A 17,290-nucleotide genomic window follows, 5' to 3' on the forward strand; every position below is an offset into this window, starting at 1 on the left:
CATCATCGACTGCCCTGCTCCATCAGACCTGGGGCCTGGTTGGCCTAGCCCCGCTCAGGTTGAGTAGCATGGCCTGCCAGGAATAGCACCACTGAAGACAGTGGGATTACTCCTGGATCAAGGGGGCTATTAAATATCGGGAAGAGTGTCCGATTCTGGGAGCACAATGAAAGGAATGGGCCCATTTTATGCCACCTTATCTAGCCAAGGATTTTAGGTTCTTTAAAAAGTCTCACCATTACGTCTGCCCAACTTTTAACTACGTTTGCAGCCTGTTCGTGGGACGGCTGGCTTGATGCAGGGCTGGCCATAGCACTTCCTGGCCATGCCCAGGAAATGGTTTACCTCCCACCTTGTCACAGATTGGATCAAGCCCAGGAAAGACCCCTGTGATCCTCCGCTCTGCCCTCCGGCTTAACGCAAGCCAGAGACGCCCACCCAAGGAGTCCTGTGCTGAGCCCAGCATTGTGTGGCAGAACTAGAGCAGATCATCGAGAGGGAAACAGCCCCTGAGCGATGGTCAATCCACACATCCCTCGGGAACCTGTTTCAACAGTTAATTCCCCCTAGGAGCCTCTTGTTTCCACTCTGATTTCAGCTTCCAGCTGTTGGCTTCAGCTCTGCCTTTGGGTCTACTATGAGCGATCTTCTTCCTACCCAGGGACTTCTTCTTCCTCCGGCCAAGCAAAAAACCCTCTGTCTCCCACCCAACCCCTCCTCAAAATACTAACAGGGCTGCCTCTTGTCCCCATGCCCGCACTCTACATCACCACGAATGAGCAGCACAGCCTCAGGGTCGATAAATAACCAGGGAGCCCCAGCTCCCTGCAAAATGGGCTTGTCCCTGTCTCAGGGCCCATCCCTGGCACTTGCATGGACAATAGTTCTGCACCCTTGTGGAGCCACTGACCAGCTAAGCTGGTGACCCTGCCAGCAGGCTGGGTTGAGTGCATACACTCCCCTTGTCCTGCCGGCCAGTGATGTGGCCACCATGGCCTCCCTGAAGCCACTCAGCGAGCAGCCCCTCTCGCCGGCCCTCCCACACATTGGCAGGTATATGTGCAGATAGTGAGTCTGGGCATGGGGGTGCCTGGTGCGGCCGAGAGGGGGCTGGCATAGCAGAGGAGCACTAGACTGTCGCAGGGGAAGACAAAGAACGGAGCAAGCGACATAGAGCAGGAGTAGGCGTGGCAGGAGGAGAGTGCGGGCGAGGTGGGGGTGGAAGGTGATTGGGGTAAGAGGGAGGAGAAAGGGAGGAAAAGGAAAAAAGGGGACAATCTCACAGATCACGCTAATGGGAGGAACAGGCCGCCGCACCCTGCCACGGCTCTCGGCAGCCAAAGGTCGCTCCCAGGCCTGGTGCTGAGAGGGGCAGACACAAGCATGTGATAGGCTACACAGGCGAGGTGTGTGTCCAAACAGCACAGGAAGGACCCTTGTTGTATGTTAATCGGGGATGGGCCATATTGATCCTTCCCCTGGACCCGCCAGTCAGAGGGGAGCAAGCCACGAGAAGGGTCCCATGTGCAGTGTAGACACCCAGAGTCTGTGGGTGCTAGAGGAGGCTGTAGGTGCTGCTGGGGCTGAGAATAGCAGCTACCGCAGGGGGTTGCCTTATAAGCACCAGGCTAACTCCACGGGTACGCTGCCTCTATGGGCCTGATCCTGGAGGTGGACGTCAGCGAGAGTTGGGGCTCTAAACCAGTCTCAGTGGGTGAGTTGCACAGTGGGGGAGGGACTAGGGGGGGGTCAGTCACAACAGCTTAGGGTCTTATCCAAACCCTACTGATGTCAACGGCGCATCTCCCACTGACAGGAGGTCCTGTAAGGGATGATCTGGTGGTTCCTTCTGGCCCTAAACTCTATGGCTGTAATGGGCTTTGGCTCGGGTCCTTAGCCAGGCCTAACAGGAGGCCGAGGCCAGTCAGCGCTGGGGAGCTGCGAGGCCGGGGGGAGTGCACCTCCTCGTCTCCCGGCTCCATGTGGGCTCTCCTTGGTGGTCCCCCCACCCTGCATTCTGCCAGAGGCCACATCTGTTTAAACTCATCACCGTTGGCCGGCTGGTGTCATGACTTCTAGAAATGCTCTTTCCACGCTAATGAGGCCCCATGAAGCATGTGTTGCCACGGTGGGGCGGAATGAGCTATTTTAATGGGGATCGCAGAGACGGTAGGGAGGAGTTTGGCGGCTGCTCTCCCCAGCTCAGGCCATGCATGGCCCTTTATGGGTTACTATCTTGTCGACAATTCAGTTGGAATGCAGTAAATAAGAAATCTCACAGCTCCTGTAGCCGGCCTAGCGTCCTGATGGCTACCGGGAATTCCAGCAGCTTGTTATAGTTCAGGTCCCTGAAAGAAAGAGAGGGAAAGCATTCATTAAGGCCGCTGTAGGAGCTCAGCGGAGCATGTCCGTGCTCTGAAGGGATGGAAACTTGGTTATTAAGCATCAGAGATGGCTGTTTCCAGCTGTGCCGATCCAGCCACCAACGTCTGGAAACAACACACATTCCTGCCACAGGAATATTCACAGCTTGGGGCATTGTCAGGCATGGGCCAGACCGGGCTCTGGCTGCCTAGAAGATGTGACTGTCTGAAATCCTCAGCCTCTCACCCCCGACCCCACAACAGTCCTCAGCGTTGGCCCGAGTTGGGCTGATTCACTATCTTCACTTTGTCCGCCCCCCACCCTGGAGTCTCACTCTCACATACTATTGTAGTTATAGACATTTGCCGCATGCCCTGGGGGGGCCACATCTGAGCATGTTTACAAAAACAAGATACAAACAGCAGCTGCCGTTCCATGGGCCTCGGGGAAGGGCCACCGCTCTGATCCCCATCTCCCAGCCACCAAATGTGGCGCGCAAGAAGGAGGAGGGGATTCCAGAACAGGGGGCCGCCCAGCGGGAATGCTCTGCCGCTCGCCCCCAGGTGCTCAGCCCAGCTAGCTGTAGCTGCCCTGATGGAGCAGGCTCTGGGCATTAACTCCTGATGGTCATGCTTTTGGGACGGGGATTGGACATCCTGGACTGAATGCGGAGGTGATGCACAAGGTTTGGGCGGGGGGCGGTTAGACTCCTGGGGAGCTACTGACACTTGGTGTGCACAGGAGGGGAAGTCAGTGTAACTGGCTCGCAGAGGCTCTAGATGGAACTTACAGCAGGGGGGTGGTTTCCTTTAGCTCGCACCTTCCTACATCTTCCGGTTAGCTGCTCATCTTGCTACGCTCTCCCGACCCTCTCATCACGTGAGATGCCCCATCTTACCCTCCCTGGGCACCTGATTGGCAGTTTGAGCGGTGATGTGGGAGGGAGAGATGCAGATTAAATGGTGGCCGGCGGTTAAGACTCTAATTGGGTCTGAACTGGTGTTGCACATGTTGGGGTGAAGGACTAAGGTATAGTCACACCAGCTTAGTGGCTGATCCAACTCTGCTGACATCAATGGAGAGTCCTGCATTGACTTCAATGGGCTTTGGCTCACTTAGACTCAGATCCATTTCATACATCTTCTGGGGACCCCTCTACCAGTCCATCCTGTCCCACCCATGCCAGGTCCATGCCCTGTTCCAACTCCCTGCTGAAGCTGAGGTTGCCTCAATCACAATGGGAAGAGAGTGGGGGTTGGGGTGGCTAGCAAAGGTGCCCAAGACAGGAGCAAATTCTGCCTCTGGAGAGGGGAGTCTGTCCTAGCATTTCAACTCTGGCAATGGGGCTTCAATGCAGTTGATACTCTCCATGGAGACGCAGTTCCACCTTGAGATGGTACAATCCAGTCCTACTGATCCCTTATGGGCCAGGGCACCAAGAGACCGCGCTGAAGGTCGCACTTAGCATTGCAAGGCATGCATATCACGGCACTCCTTTCTACTGGCAGGTAGCTCAGTGAATTTTAAGAGGTGAATCCCTTGGAACATCAGAGGAATTACTGGCTCCTGCAGATTACTGTGTAATTACACGTAATCGTTCCCAAAGTAATTACATCGAACCTGGATTGTGGGTTACAAGACAAAAAGAACCATGAATTTACAGCAATGAGATGGTATTTGCTGCCTAATTACCTGCTAACTCCCACCCCCTGGGTGCTCACCGGGTAATTACCCTCTAATTCTCCCCTGTCCCCGCCCCTACATGGTAATTACCCCATAATTCTCCTCTGAGCCCCACCCCTGCATGATAATTACCCTGTAACTCCCCCCTGTTCCCGCCCCTACGTAGTAATTACCCTGTAACTCCCCCCTGGCCCTGCCCCTACATGGTAATTACCCTGCAACTCCCTCTGGCCTTGCCCCTACATGGTAATTACCCTGTAACTCCCCCCTGGCCCTGCCCCTACCTTGTAATTCCCTGTCCCAATCTAGGATATCCGGCCAGCTTATACTTGTGACAGTGACCCAAGCCTGACTCAGTGACATGGAAAAGAAAAGAATGAAAATAGCCTAAAAATTCCCTAATCCTGGCATCCTCATCCCTTCCTACAGGACACACCGCTGTCCCTGCTGCCTGTAGGCTGACCAGAAGTCCCGTTTTTAAAGGGACAGTCCTTGGGGACTTTTTCTTATATAGGCGCCTATTACCGCCCACCCCCTGTCCTGTTTTTTCGCAGTTGCTATCTGGTCACCCTAGCTGCCTGAGACAATCAAGGGCCCGCGGTTGGGCTAATGCTTTCCACCTTCTTGTCATGTTTACAAGTCTATCCTGAGCTGCATGGGTGGGGATCCAACTGGACTCCCTGAAAGCTACCTACATGAACCAAGGGGAGGCTACACATGACGACGCTATCCCTAAGTCTGAACCACACTGGGTCAATTAAGAGAGCTCCCTTGTCAATGAAGGATGGGTTGGTTCGACCCATTAAAGCCAGACATTGAGCTCATGGGTCAGTACGTGTGACGGGTCAGTTTCTCCATCAAGTCTGCTCCAGGTAATCTGTCCGGGATTAAGTGGGCTGACTCTGTTGCTCATACAACTTGTTATTGGGGGTGGGGGGGAAGCATTACCTGTTATCCGACCCATGGTACTTCGCTGGCCTCTATCACCAGAATATCTGAGCACCTCAGAGTCATTACTATTTTTACCCTCACACAGCCCCTGCAGCAGGGCTACTGCCACCATTGTACATACAGCGAAACTGAGGCCCAGAGCGGCAAAGGGGCTCGCCCAAGGTCACATAGGACATCTATGGCCCAGCAGGCACTGGAATCCAAGTCTCCCAAATTCTACGCTAGTGCTCTAGCCAGCGGACAAGCCTACCACTCCCACTTAAACAGTTTCAGTCCACCAATAAGGGAGCTGAGCCAATACCATGTGGCTTATGTGGCCAATCACGTATCATGGAAAACAAATAGGGAGGGGTTCCCCACTGGGCAACAGACAGCACAAGGCCGAACCACCGCTTCAGTCCTGCTCCAGCCTTTGCAGGTCCTAAGTGGTGGCTAAGCCCCTACACAGGGGTGAGTTTCACCCCCATGAGCAGCTGGTATATTTATGAGCAGTCCACAGGAGGAAAACGCTTCCCAGCAGAAACCAGGCTTGGCTCCCGGATGAGTCACTAGCAGAAAAAAGCACCTTAATTCACAGCCAATATAATTTGCAAGGAATAATTCAACAAGCTCTAATATTTGCTCCCTCTCTTGCTCTGAAATTGCATTTCCTTTCCAATATATTTCCCTCTCAGGCAGACTATTTCACAGGCTCCCTTCTCTTTCATCAGCAGACTAAACATTTTGTTTGCACATCAATGTGTCTGCAAGTATGTACAGGAATCGTTCCTCCCGAATAAATACACCCTTTCTTCCCAGCACTGCAGGCATCTCCGGACTCCCCTGTCAATACTTGGCAGATACAGGGTGTATTGTATTCAGCAGATACCTCTGGGTAGACGAGCCACCCCTGTACTCTGCCATGTATTGTGCTGTGTGGGAAGCTGAAGCAGACCCAGGTGCAATTGTGTTGTTCAGACCCAGGTGCAATTGTGTTGTCTGACTGGTGGTAACCCTGGGCTGTCCGGGAGAGACGCTGGACTTTTCTAAAGGATCCTGCTACCTTTTGCCCCAGTGTTTCCCAAGAGCCTCCACCCTGGAAGAAGAAACCAATTGCTTCAGCCTGCAGCTCTGCTATGGGGTGTTAGCGGCCTGCCCATCTCGATGTATATGTCACCCTCGCCCCTCTGGCTGGTCCATCTCTGGGATGCACCCCACTCTGGAAAACACTGATCTACACTGAGTTCCCATCCAATTCAGTGAGACCAATAAGCAGAGAGTTATTTTCACTTCCAGGAGTCTCCCCTGCCACGTGGGGCCCGTTCCCCAAGTCCTTACTCAGGCGTGGCTCATGCCTTACTTCCCTAAAAAGAGCCCACCTGTAACTACTGAGAAAAATCTCTAGACTTGACTTTCAGAGAGAAGGTCGCTGGCATGGGAAACCCTGGCTGTGCTCTTGTAGGGCAAACCAGCATCCCCACTCCCCCTTGCTGGGAGTGCTGATGGGTAAGGCAACGATTTACTCACGGGTATTTTTAGTAAAAGTCACGGACAAGTCACGGGCAAGAAACAGAAAATCATGACCCATGGCCTGTCCATGACTTTTACCATCTATAAATGCCCCTTGAATCTTGGTTGGGGGAGCTCTGGGCAGTCTGGAGTCAGCCACACTGGCCACTGCAGAAGTCACAGAGGTTGCAGGACGTCATGGAATCCGAGACTTCCGTGACCCCTGTGACCAACACAGAGCCCTACTGATGGGACGCCGATGACCTACAACGAAGGCATGAATCATATTGGCAAGAGCATTGGCCAAAGAGGACAGGTACTTCCCAGATTCCTCAGCTCAGGAGCTGCAGCAGTGATGAGCCGCGCAGGAGGGAGACAATGCTGAATATTCAGCGATGCTAATTCTGCGAAGACACGGTAGGAGATCTGTCTCCATAAAGATAAGACCAGCATCTGGGGGTCAATTCCATCCCTGGTGTAACACCACTGCCTTTGTTCTGGGGATAAATTTGGCCCGTCCTGTCTTACCTGTCTTGGTTTTCCTGTGGGTGACACAACTTGAATTCTTCTCTTGGTTTGTCTTTTGGAAAAGATGGACTGGGTGCAGCTAGGGGAAAAACCTGGCTCTAGGGGAAGTCAGTAGGCATTTCAGCATTGACTTCAGTGGGGAGTCGGTGTCACCCACAGAGTCTTTAGACTTGAAGAGGCCCTTTTTGTGGAGCCAGGATTGGGCAAAGACACTCAAGGAAGTCAAGCCTGGCTACAGCACTGGGGCCTTCCCAGCTTTAATCTTCCAGGGATGCTGAGCTGTGCCTCTAAAAGGTACAGAACAGAACTTACAGCCTGAGGGGAAGGGAGTGTTTGGGGGGTGGGGGAGAGGAGGGCTGTTGAAAGTACAGGGGCCACCCCCAGGGTCACCGGCATCTCCACAGTGCTGTGTGCCATGACCTCACCCCCAGCCCCACACCAGGCTTGTGACGGGAGCCTCAGAGGGCAGCATTGTTATGGTTTCTTTCCGTTGTGCCCGTGCTGGGGGGAATCTTCCCGTGGCTGGATTCAGAGATTTTAGGGCCCCTTTATGCTCCTCCGGCCCTGTTATGTGGTGTAAAGAGAGCAGAGAAGGGAATCTCAGCCATGTTTTCTAAAAACTGATGGAAATCTAGTTCCTCCTCTCTGAGCTCATGTACTCAGGTACCATGATGATGAGTTCAGTATAAAGACAAGAGACAGACAGAGAGATGGATGGGGTGTATGGGGATAGATAGACAGATAAATGTGGTGTATGGGGATAGATAGGTAGATAGATAGATAGATAGATAGATAGATAGATAGATAGATAGATAGATAGATGTGGCGTATGGGAAGAGTGAGAGAGCGATCTTGTCCTAGAGTGACTGATAACAACCGTGTCATATGAACAAACTTTATAAAACACCTTGTGAATTTGTTTTCCTCCCTCAGTATTTAAAATTTGTTCAGAAGGGTTAATAATTAGTTCTCTAAAGTTTTTTCTCATCTTCACAGCATTGGGTTCGGTCCTTGCAAAGACATGGGGAAGGCTGCAAAAGCCCACGCTTGCCACCAGGTGGCACTGTACTACAGCTGGGTGCTGCCATGGTGACCTGGGTTGGCCAAAGCCTCCCCCTTGCTCAGGGGAGGGAGAAGTGAGCCAGGTCTGCATTCAGCATCTGTGCATCGTCCACTGCATGAGCTGGGTGCTCTCTGCTGGATGGTGGGAGGCTTTCTCCTTCCAGCCCCCAGCTGGGAAAGGGGATACCATGCCCACCCTGTCTGATGGGAAGATGCCGACACACCATCCCTTTCCCATCTTCCCCAGCACCATACGAGTTGAGCTCCACGTAAGGAATAAATGATACAGGCCTGACAGGAGGGTGTTTTGCCCACGATCAAGGGCTTTACAGAGCCAAATTGGCCGGCCAAGTGTTTTGGGGAATGGTGTGCAAGAGACATTATAATAAAAATACCATTTCTTTTCACCGAGCTCCAAGACACCAGCTCCAGACACCACAATTGGACTTTTAAGGTGATCATGTCTGCTCCTTTAGTTACAAACAAAACTGCTTAAAGTCACCCCCCCCCCGCCCCCCAACCCCCAACCCCGGCCTCCGCTGGAGCCATAGCGAGCTGGGTGGGACACTATTTAATACTCATTTTATAGAGTGCCTCTAGCTTCATATTTGCAAGATCTCAACCAACCCTGTTTACTTAGAAATAAAAGCAAATTGACATCAGCGCAGCCCTTATGTCAGACAGTAACTGCCAGGGCGACTTGAAACTGACAATGCGCAGCCTGGAACTATTAATCACTTAAAACAGGCCAGAAAAAGAGGAGGGGGGAAACAAGATAAGTGCAACTCAATTTTCTGCCTGTTACAGGCTATTAGTGGTTCCACAAAGAAAACCCAAACCAAAAATTATATGGAACTATAAATTCTTCCCTAAGCCACAAAACACCAGAGATTTGCAGCTTATACACCTGCTGGGGGAATAAGGTTAGAACCTGGAGGTAAGATGTTTGCTGGTGATTTCAGTCCCCCTGCAAAGTCCGGGATGTCACTCAAACTCCCCAGGAGTCTCCTCAGCAGACCAGGATACTTGATTCGTGCGACACCAGGCACGCCTCAAGGGAGTTATGGCAGTGTGTGCATCCAACTGGCAGCTAACCAGACTGCGGGGAAATTGGGTTACCGGTGGTGCTTGCGGCACTGGTTATGGTGAGCAAATCAAGCATCACTAATTCATAGATTTAAAGCCTGAAGGGCCCATTATGATCATCTGCATAGCACAGGTGAGAGAATCTCACCTGCATCAAGCCCATAGCTTCCGGCTGAGCTTTTAGAGAGAGACACCCAATCCTGATTTAAAGAGTGAATAATAAGGAAGATTAGGATGCCAGCGTGGGTGGTCTGCCCACACCCCATTCTGGCAAGCATCAGCAAGGCTATGCTGATACAGTGCAGAGATAGTCAGTTCCACTGCTCCATAGGCTTTAGAAAAACACAAGGGGTCCCTTCAAAGTGCCAAGGCACTACAGCTCCTTGTAACAACGGGACAAACACTGCACTGACTGCAGGTTCAGGGCCTATGCTCATTTCACAGAGGCCACCAAACCAACATCTCATGACAGCAACTTTGGGTCGCAAGCGGACACAGCTGGAGTTGAACTGGCAACCTGAAAGTAGCTCATTCCTGGACCACCCAGTCCCATTAAGCCATATTAAATTACCAGCAATGATGATGATTTCATATTTATGTTGTGGTAGCATCTAGAGGCCGCAGCTAGTTTGGGCCCCATGGTGCTGGGTGGTGAGCATAAGAACATAAGAACGGCCAGACTGGGTCAGACCAAAGGTCCATCTAGCCCAGGATCCTGTCTGCCGACAGTGGCCAGTGCCAGGTGCCCCAGAGGGAATGAACAGAGCAGGTAATCATCAAGTGATCCACCCCGTCTCCCATTCCCAGCTTCTGGCAAACAGAGGCTAGGGACACCATCCCTGCCCATCCTGGCTAATAGCCACAGATGGACCTGTCCTCCATGAACGTATCTCGTTCTTTTTTGGAACTTGCTGGCTAAAGGACAAGATATAACAGGTGTGTGAGATAAACCCAGCGGGTCAGGGTGGGAAATAGGGTAAAATAAAAAATAGCCCGTTGCCAGGTCACAACAGGGGTGGAGGGTGGGGGGTGGAACAGCGATCACAGCCCTCCCCTGCTGAGCCATTACTGAAGTCTTACATGGGCACTGGGGAAGAGGTGAATTTATCCCCCATTGGCACAAACAAAGGCTTGGTGCTGCACAAGACACAGAATGAAGGCAGCACTGGGAGGCGCTTTAGCATGTGCCGTCTGGTCTGGCTCCCTGCTTGTGGAAGAAGCGAGTCTGCAAGGGGGTGGAGAATGGAACTGGCTGTTTCTCACCTGTGCAAATGCCTTTCCCTCTACGCAGAACACAGCAAACCCCTGGCAGAGAAAGCACCCACCGTCTGGCCTTGGGGGAAACTGGTCAGAGCGCCCCAGAGCCAGCTTTTTGGCTAGCACAGAGCATTTCTTCCATCCAGGCATTTATTCTTACCAGCCTTGCATGGAAACAGCCCCATCTTTGCCTCGCATAGAGTGTTTGAGTCACTATCCAGGGGTTTACACAGGATTGAAACTTATACTGGAGGGGGAAGGCATCTGTCTGGAGCTCCTGCCTTATACATCTCCAGCTGCTAGTCCCTCTCCATCAGGGCTCTGTTCCCTATTTAGAGATGTAGCAGTGCCCAGAATGTGTCTGCTCCAACCAGTGTTTCTGTCTCTTCTGTAACAGATGAAGGTACGGAATTAAATATGTTTTCAATTCCAACTGCTTTATTTAACAAGCTGGACATAAGCCTGTGAGAGGCAGGCTCTCATGGGGGGTCCCGCAGACACAAGCACATAGCACTTACAAGGCACAAAGGAAATTGATTGCAAAGCACAAAGCAATGGGGACCGCAGTGATTCAGCTTGCAGACTGCTGCACTCTGCCATCCAGAAGGGGGTGGGCTCAAAGCCCGACGGACAGTTGGTCATTTGTGAAAAGAGTTAGGGGCCGTGGGGGCTCTAACAAACCCCCGTTTGTGCAAATTGCTAAAGAGCCGCACCCTGCACTCTGCTCAGGAGAGGAAGATCAGGGCTGCTCGGCAGTGGGGGGCTGCGGGTGGGGATTGAGGGGCACCGGTAGAGCTGGTGGGTGTGCATGCAGAACCCTGAGCTAGAGGGGGCTGTGGGGCAGGACTGAGACACTGGCAGATCGGTGCATGAAGAGCCCAGGACTAGGCTAGCAGGGGGCTGTGATTCACGACTGAGGGGCACTGGCAGAGTTGTGTGTGTGGGGAACCCAGGCCAGGGAGAGCAGAGGGGGCTGCAGTGTGGGACTGGGGGACATGGGCAGAGTTGCGGGGTAGGGAGGCAAGACTGGAGTAGCAGGGGGATTGAAGCTTAGGAGCAAGGTGCGTGGGCAGAGCTGCGTGTGCAATGGGAGATGCATGGTGGAACCTGTCTGCCCACAGCCTGCCTCTCTCTGGTGCCGCTCTAGCCTGCGCTGACTCTTCCTCCCTTTCATGGGCACCAATTCACGCTCACATCTTCTGGGAACAGAGGGCTCATTCCTCCAGCGCAAGCAGCTGCCCTGACTCAGCCGCTCGTTGGCAGGCAGCGCCGAGGCCATCAGCCCGCGCAGGGCTGGAGGGGAATTCCAGGAAGATGAAGCACGGGGGACAAGGAGCCATGTCAGAGCAGCTCTGAGAGCGAAGGGCGTCTTTGGGGAGGTTGCTGGCCTTACTCCAGTCGTTATGAGAAGATCAGCAGCTGGAGAGCTGGAGGGCTGGGACAGGGTAACGCTGCGGGATGGATGGAGTAACACTGGGGAGTTGGGGATGAAGGGATGAGGCAATGCTGGGGAGTTGGGGGGATGGGACAGAGGGTCACACTGGGGAGCTGGCAGTGGGACAGGATGGGGTTCCTCCAGACCAAAGGGGGAAAGACATAGCAATGAGGGTGAGCAGTTACCCCTTGGGATGGGGATCATCATCCCGAACCCTGCCATGGAACATCTCCACCAGCAGGAGTAGCTCAGGGTGGAACATGCGACCCAGTGGGGCAAGCTTACTGTTTCCAGCGCTGCTTGTGCCATGCGGGGTTCTCCTTGCTCCCAGTCCCCAAATATTGCATCTGCCTTGGGGAAAAATTCCAGATCAAAGTGAAACCAGGGCGTAGCTCAGCTCCCTCTGCTGGGGTGCCAACACATCGGGGACAAGGGGCCTCACCAAAGATCCTGAGGCAGGAGTGTCAACGGCCCTTGATCAGCGAAGCCAGAGGCTCAGGTTGTGCCCCCAGATACGTGCACACACCAGGCCGGAAGCCAAGGGCCAATGGAAATCAGAGACGGGTCGGGTGGCACGCTGGGCAGGAGCGCTCCCGATGCTACAGTGCATTCTCCAGTTGGCTTCCCTGGCTCCCACTCTCGTTATTCATGGTTATTTACACAGCCCCCAGTCTGCTGTGCCCGGAAGACAGTGGCCCTGAAGACTCACCCTGTACCAGTGGAAGGGAACTCCCTCACAGATGGCCTGTCTCCCTGACTCTGCTTGCATTTCCCCTTTCTCTATGACACCCTGTGCCCCCATACTGCCTTGCTGCTAACAACCCCTCTCCAGCTGCACCCACGGCTGAGCAGATCACTAAGCCAAAGTCTTCGTCAGGGGCCACGGGCGGTGAGTGCTTCACTTTTCTGGGTGCCCAAATTGAGAGGCCCTCCAGGGCTGATTGTCAGGAAGTGCTGAGCTCCCACAGCTCAACCTGGACCGGACGAGGGCGCTCGGCACCTCTGAAAGTGAGGCAGGATGTGTCTCAAGTTGGGGTTGTGACAGATCTGTCATTAACGTGCAATAGCCTAGAGAAACCTTACGGGCTTTTGCCCTAAGAAGACATGTGCTTGCAAAGGATGCACTGTGTGGTGACTTATAAGTGGCACAATTACATTGTGTACCAGGGCAGAAGTGAAGTAGACCTGCTTAGGCCGACTGTCTTTTGCAGGGAATAACCCAGCGAAGGCAGGGAACTCTTTAGCCTAGAGATACCCTGGTCAGAAGGGAAAGAGCCGTGGGTCTCCACTGCAGAGAGCTGGGCGCAGCCCACAAATTTTGACTGCTTGTCGCAGGGATCTTGATTGTGCAGCGGACGCTCTAGTGCTCGACAAACTAGGCAGCTGCTTGGGGTGGCAGGTTTCTGGGAGAAGCAATTTTGTTTTTGAATGCTCTGCCGGCGGGACGGAGGGGAGAATGAGAGAGCTGCTAATAAGTGCTGGGAAAAATAGCGACTGAGAGGTCAGCACGTGCTCCCCACTGCTACATGATGAAAATCCGCCCATGCCCAGATACCAGGGCATGGAGGGTTAGGCACACCGAAGTTTTGCAGACTGTCTAGAGCTGCATCTGCTGACTGTGCACGGCCCAGGGGTCCCGATGGTGCACAGCCCAGGGATTCCGACTGCGTGTGGCCCAGGGATCCCCATACACCACTGGGGAAGGCAAATTCTGCACCAGTGCCTGGGCATCCTTTGGCAAAAGGCTCCTCCCAGACAGCGACAAGTGCCCCATGTTCCTGAAAGGGTTAAGCCAACCCTGGCCGGGGGCGGGGGGCGAGGGAGGGGGGTCTCAGCTGGAAGATTCCCAGCTTCCTCCCTCCTGCTTTCGTGGCCCAGGGCACAGTCCCCCCACCCCACAGAAAGTCTAAACATTCAGTGACATCAGTAGGCTCCAGCCCTGCTCTCTGCGTTTCCAAAGCCTGTTTAATTACCCACATAATGGGAGCAGTGCGTTGTGAAAGCCTGTGGTGAGGGCACTTCCTGTGAGGCAAGGTTAGGCAGATCTGACGCCTGGGGCCAGTGGGTTTGGGATCAGCCCTTTCGGGAGACGTTTTTAATTGATGAACGTTTTTTTTTTTTTTTAAAAATAGGGCTTTTAAACAAGGGAAGGTTTGTTCCCTCCAAGTGATTTATCTCCCGTCTGTGATTAGAGGAGGAAGTGTCAGAGACTGGGGAGCTGCAGAGATGGGGAACAAGCAGGTCACCCCAGGCAGGTGGGATGAAGCCTGATCTCAGGGCCTTGTGTACACTGCCCCGTTGACTGCTCCAACACACTGGAGAGGCACACACAAGCCCCCGGCTGTAGGGGTGCTGTTTTCTCCAAACCGCTGAGGAGTCCTGGATCCAGGAAAGACCTCAGCATCCTGGAGCTCGCATGGAGGCAGTGGTGGTACGGTCAGGCCTGAGGACGGGGCAGGAATGGGGAAGCTACTTAATGGATGACTCTCCGTGGCCTTCTATGGATGGGTGAAGGGAGAGCCGCACCACCAGTCCTGCAAAGCCCTGCACGGTCCATGCTATGGGTGATGGGAAGTGTGCTTCAACAAGGGACCGGCCTGTGTGTGTACATGAGGGCAGGGAATGTGCATGTGTTGGTGTGTGTGTATGGGGATGCACAGGATGTGTGTGGGTGGGGTGTGTGTGATGTATAGGGTGGGTGTGCATGTGTTGGGGTTCGTGGATGTGTGTCTGTAAGGGGCATCAGAGAGCAGCTCAGGCCAAAGGCGTAGCTGTTGGTCACGTTCCCTTTTAGCTATCTTCCAAGGCCTGGGGACTGCTCCTCCTTCCCCAGCTCTGCAGGGGGCTGCCATCTCCACCCACAGGCCTTCAGGGTGCAGTAGGCTAGGGGCCGCTGCCTCCCCCGGTTTTACCACAGTTGGTGGGGGTGGGAGGGCAGGAGACACTGATACCAGATCCTGGTACCAGTCCCTCTACCCCAGCCACGGCTCGGACGCTCCCCAGGCCGCTCCGGGGGCGTCAGGGAGGACTGTCGCTTATTTTCTACCTTTCCCTCCAGTGATTTAGCTGCAGGATCCGCAGAAGCCAGTGAGACCATAGCAGAAACGCTCCGAATCCTGCCCCTGAGCAAGCCCCCCACATAGAGATGCTGGATGTCTATGCCAAAGGGTAGGAAAGGAGCAGCCATAAATCCACCACTCACTCACCTCCTTGCAGGGAGGGTCCTTCTTCACTTCTCCCTCCCCTGTCACTTTATCCCCCTCCTCTCTATTCAGGTCTCCTGAGGTCCCTAAGCTGGGCCCGTCACCCTGGTATCTGAACCCCTTCCAGAGCCTCTCCCAGCTACCCAGAATAGCTCATCCCACTCTACACCAGTCGCTGCCTTTTCTCCCATTCTGCCTCTGGTTTTCTTGCCTCTCCTTTGTCTGGAAGGGGCCTCCCCTCCCCCTCTTCGCTCCCCTCCTTTCCCCGCATTCCTGCGAATCCATGCCCCATCTCTGCTCTTCCGGCCCTCTTTGTTCCCTGCAGCCCCATCTTTCTATGCCCCAGCACACTGCCTGCTCCCCAGCCTTCTTCACCCTCCTCTTGCTCATGTCAGTTCTGTAGCCCTTCGATAGTGCTCTGCAAACACCCATTAGTCCCTCACTTCCTCCCCCATCAGGTAGATCAGGGACTAATGGTACCGTCCCCATATTAGAGAGGGGGAACGGAGAACTATCCTTCCTTCCTGTTCTCTGCTCCCCTACTCTATTGCCCTGCATTTCCCCTCCCTTCTAAGTCCCCCCAATTCCCTTTTCCGTCCAGTAAGCTAATCCCTCCTGCAGTGAGCCATGGCACCTGACCCCACTCTGCTGGAGTGACCTACCCCTTCCCCTCCCTTTGCCTGCCGGGTCTATTGGGGTGCATTCTTTGGGGCAGTGCCCTGCACAACAGGGCCCCGATCTTGGCCGGCCCTCAGGCCTGCCTGCAGCACCAGCCATAACGCACAGTAAGGTGTGCACAGCCACCGCCCGGTTTGCAGTGTCTGAAAGCGAGCCGGGAGCTGAGGGAGAGCTACGCAGGCCCGTGGGCGAGCCAGAGCCGAGCCCTTTCCCTGTCAGTCGGTGCCGTTCGAGGGCTCCAGCCAATGCCAATTTTCAGTTGAGAGGCATCCAAGTTCACAGACATGCCACCCACCTCCCATATTAGCATAACAGAGGCCCTGCTGGCTTGCCGAAACCCGTCTCCTTGCCATGGATGTGACGAGAGTCGGCACCCCGGGCCACAAACGCCCCTTCTCACAGCTTTGGCATAAGAAGCTTTGTCTTCTGTGCAGGGCCGGATTAACCTTTTGTAGGCCTGGCGCCAAAAATATTTGTGGGTGCCCATGGAGGCAATGGAGCCTGGCACGGGGAGGTCAGTCCCCAGACTGAGGGGCCAACCAGGCCCCCGGCTCTGCCCAGCCCAGTGCGAGAGCACTATTTACAACCCAGCAGTTGCCAGATGCACAGGGGCCCTGTGATGCCAGCGTGCCCCTTCCCCTGTGGGGGCAGGCCCATGCCACGCCACACAGCCCCCCGCCCAACACCCGTCCGACTCCCTATGACCAGAGCCCCCCCAGACCCACTATGCCCAACGCCCCCCCAACCTCCCCCAGAAATGCACAGTGCCCTGCACAACACCACCCCTGCCCAGCGCCCCCAACAGAACCCCCACTCCTTAGTGCCCCAACACATACACATCTTCCCCACCCCCTCACGGCCCAGCACCCCCCCAGATTTCCCAGAAACCCCCTCCCCCACGCCCTGCCTCCCAGCCACACTCACCGGAGCTGCTGGGAGGCGACTGTGTCTGTGGGCTGAGCCCGGGGCCAGGAATCGCTCCGGCCCCTCGGGAGTGGCACGATCAGCCAGGCCAGGGTCTGCCCCAGCCGGGCTCCCTCAAGACGCACTTGCCTGGAGGGGCCCAGCCAAGCCCCCCACACGCCGAGACTGGCCAGGCTTCTGCACCATTCCCGGGCGGCTCAGCTCCGGGGAGCCAGGTGGGGCCCCACAACCAGAGGTGCACTGGGGTCCTGCCTGGGGGCAGAGAGGAGCCCTCGGCCAGCTGGCGGGCAGACCGAGAGGAGCAAGTGATGGGCAGGGGGAGCCAGCGGGGTGTCGGGGCGCAGGGCAAGCGGAGCAGGCCGGGGCCCCTTCTGAGCATGGGCCCGGCTCCATGGAGCCACTGTGAACCCGGCCCTGCCTCTGTGGCAACATCATAACAGGATGGAGGCAAAAATCTCTCCCCTCCCTCAGCTGCCCTCCTCACATTGCAATGTGGGTTCCCGTGAAGAACAAGAGACCCCCCCCCCGCTCTGGGGCGGCAGGGGGGATGAGCAGCTGCAGAAGCGGGCTGGGTGATCGAAACTCGGGTTAACGTGCGTGCATTGCCCCAGCGCTGTACGGTTTGTGTTTT

At 54.8% G+C, this 17,290-nt stretch overlaps 1 protein-coding gene across 1 annotated transcript in view; it reads right to left on the reverse strand.

The window, feature by feature from the left end:
* The window catches only part of LGR6 (leucine rich repeat containing G protein-coupled receptor 6), a 202,899-nt gene that overhangs the window by 31,855 nt on the left and 153,754 nt on the right, over positions 1-17,290 (reverse strand). Inside the window, exon 7 of the mRNA XM_077839300.1 lies at positions 2,280-2,348. Within this exon, the coding sequence (XP_077695426.1) occupies positions 2,280-2,348 (69 nt within the window). The remainder of the gene's footprint in view (positions 1-2,279; positions 2,349-17,290) is intronic.

This window comes from Eretmochelys imbricata, chromosome 21 (genome assembly GCF_965152235.1).
Source record: "Eretmochelys imbricata isolate rEreImb1 chromosome 21, rEreImb1.hap1, whole genome shotgun sequence".
Classification (NCBI taxonomy): domain Eukaryota; kingdom Metazoa; phylum Chordata; order Testudines; family Cheloniidae; genus Eretmochelys; species Eretmochelys imbricata.